General features: G+C 57.3%; 1 protein-coding gene across 1 annotated transcript in view; it reads right to left on the bottom strand.

The window, feature by feature from the left end:
- The window catches only part of MONBRDRAFT_13164 (uncharacterized protein), a gene marked incomplete at both ends in the record, with an annotated part of 6,556 nt that extends 5,507 nt beyond the window's left edge, over window positions 1-1,049 (bottom strand). The window contains one exon of the mRNA XM_001751064.1: window positions 317-1,049. Within this exon, the coding sequence (XP_001751116.1) occupies window positions 317-1,049 (733 nt within the window). The remainder of the gene's footprint in view (window positions 1-316) is intronic.
- Window positions 1,050-1,488: the final 439 nt, after the last annotated feature.

Here is a 1,488-nt window from a genome sequence, read left to right as displayed (position 1 = left end):
TGCCTTTTCAACCCGACGCTGTCTCTTGTTGTATGTGAGCGTGCCGTGGTGTTTTTTATGTTTGTGCTGTGATGGCTTGTAGTTGTGATGTGTGACTGCCTTTTTATGTGTCTAGTGGTTCAAATGGCCGTATCTCTGGTTATACTTAGTCGTTTTTCATGATTTTTGTTTCCTTGTGCGTGATTCTTCGCGCTTGTACTTTTCGGCATGATAGAAGCCGATGAAAATGTCTTGTTCTCTTGTGTTGTTTTGCGTGCCGTCGTGATTTTGATGTCGGGGTTGCACAGCTTTGCTTTCAGCTCTGAGGTTCAAACACCTAATTTATTATTTATTATCATGGACACGACCGCAATGGCAAAGGTCGTGTCGCTCAAGCGACGCAACTTGTCTCGCCCGCGCATGGTCAAGACAGTGCTGACGCCCCACTCGCGTGAGGCCAGATATGCCTGCTGCAGGTCCAGCGCGCACTTGGCCATCAGGTCGTCCAGTGCCGCCTTGGAGCGGAGGGCAATGATCTCAGCTGGTCGCTGGGTCGCCGCGTCCTTGACCGTGGCCATCTGGAAGCCGGCTCGCTGCACGTGGTTCTCAAAGTCAGCAGCCCTCGATTCATCCTCCAAAAGTCGATCGTAGACCCGAGGGTAGCGAGTGGCCAGCTTGGCCATGTTGCAGACATAAGCCACCGGACCGCGCTCAACCAAGTCGTGCAGGCCAAAGCCCCCGGTGTTGGCCCGTGTGAAGAGGCGAGCCTCCAGGAGCTGTTCCAGCGTAACGTCATGACCTTCAGCTCCAGCCGGTGCAGACAGGTTTACCTTGGCAAAAAAGGCTTTGACAAAGGTGTCCTTGCAAGCACGGTTCAAGAGCTCGGACAAGCCCGACGTGAGACTTGGGGGCAGCGTGTAGAGGTGGCTGATGAGGCTAGGCACGTACTGCATGGCCGTGAGGAGGGCCTGAAGCGAGACACCGGTCGTCAGCATGTCGTTGAGCTTGCCAGCAATGTGCTTTGCCTTGTCGTTCAGCTGCTTCTTCATCCACTGTTTTTTTTCTGACATCTTGGCGTGAACCACGTTGTCAGACAAAATCTGCAACCCCGCTCTTTGCGGCCCGCGTTTTGGCGGCGCCCTCGCTCCCACCGTGTCCGCTCGCTTGCTCGCTTGCTTGCCCCGCGGACATGGCCACTGAGTCCGGCGGCGAGGATTCTTGGACCCAGGTCCGCGGTGCTAAACGCCCGAGTGCCGAGTCACCTCCAAGCAACACCACCACCTCGCCTTCCCAAACTCGTCGTTCTGCAAAACACACGAAACATGGCAGCGCTCGCCACGACCGTAACCATGTTTTCCCTGACCCCATGACCACCCCGCTTCGCCCTCACGCCCGCCACGCTGTCCCTACCGCCCGTGCCTCGTCTCATGTGCCCTCGACGTCCCCCGCTGCCGGTGCGACCGAGTCTTCGGCACGTGCCGTCGTGCCCGCGGCCGAGCCAGTGACCAG

Source organism: Monosiga brevicollis, genomic scaffold, assembly GCF_000002865.3.
Source record: "Monosiga brevicollis MX1 MONBRscaffold_126 genomic scaffold, whole genome shotgun sequence".
In the NCBI taxonomy this organism is placed as follows: Eukaryota; class Choanoflagellata; order Craspedida; family Salpingoecidae; genus Monosiga; species Monosiga brevicollis.
Note: the sequence above shows the minus strand (reverse complement) of the source record. Positions and strands in the feature narration are given on the sequence as shown.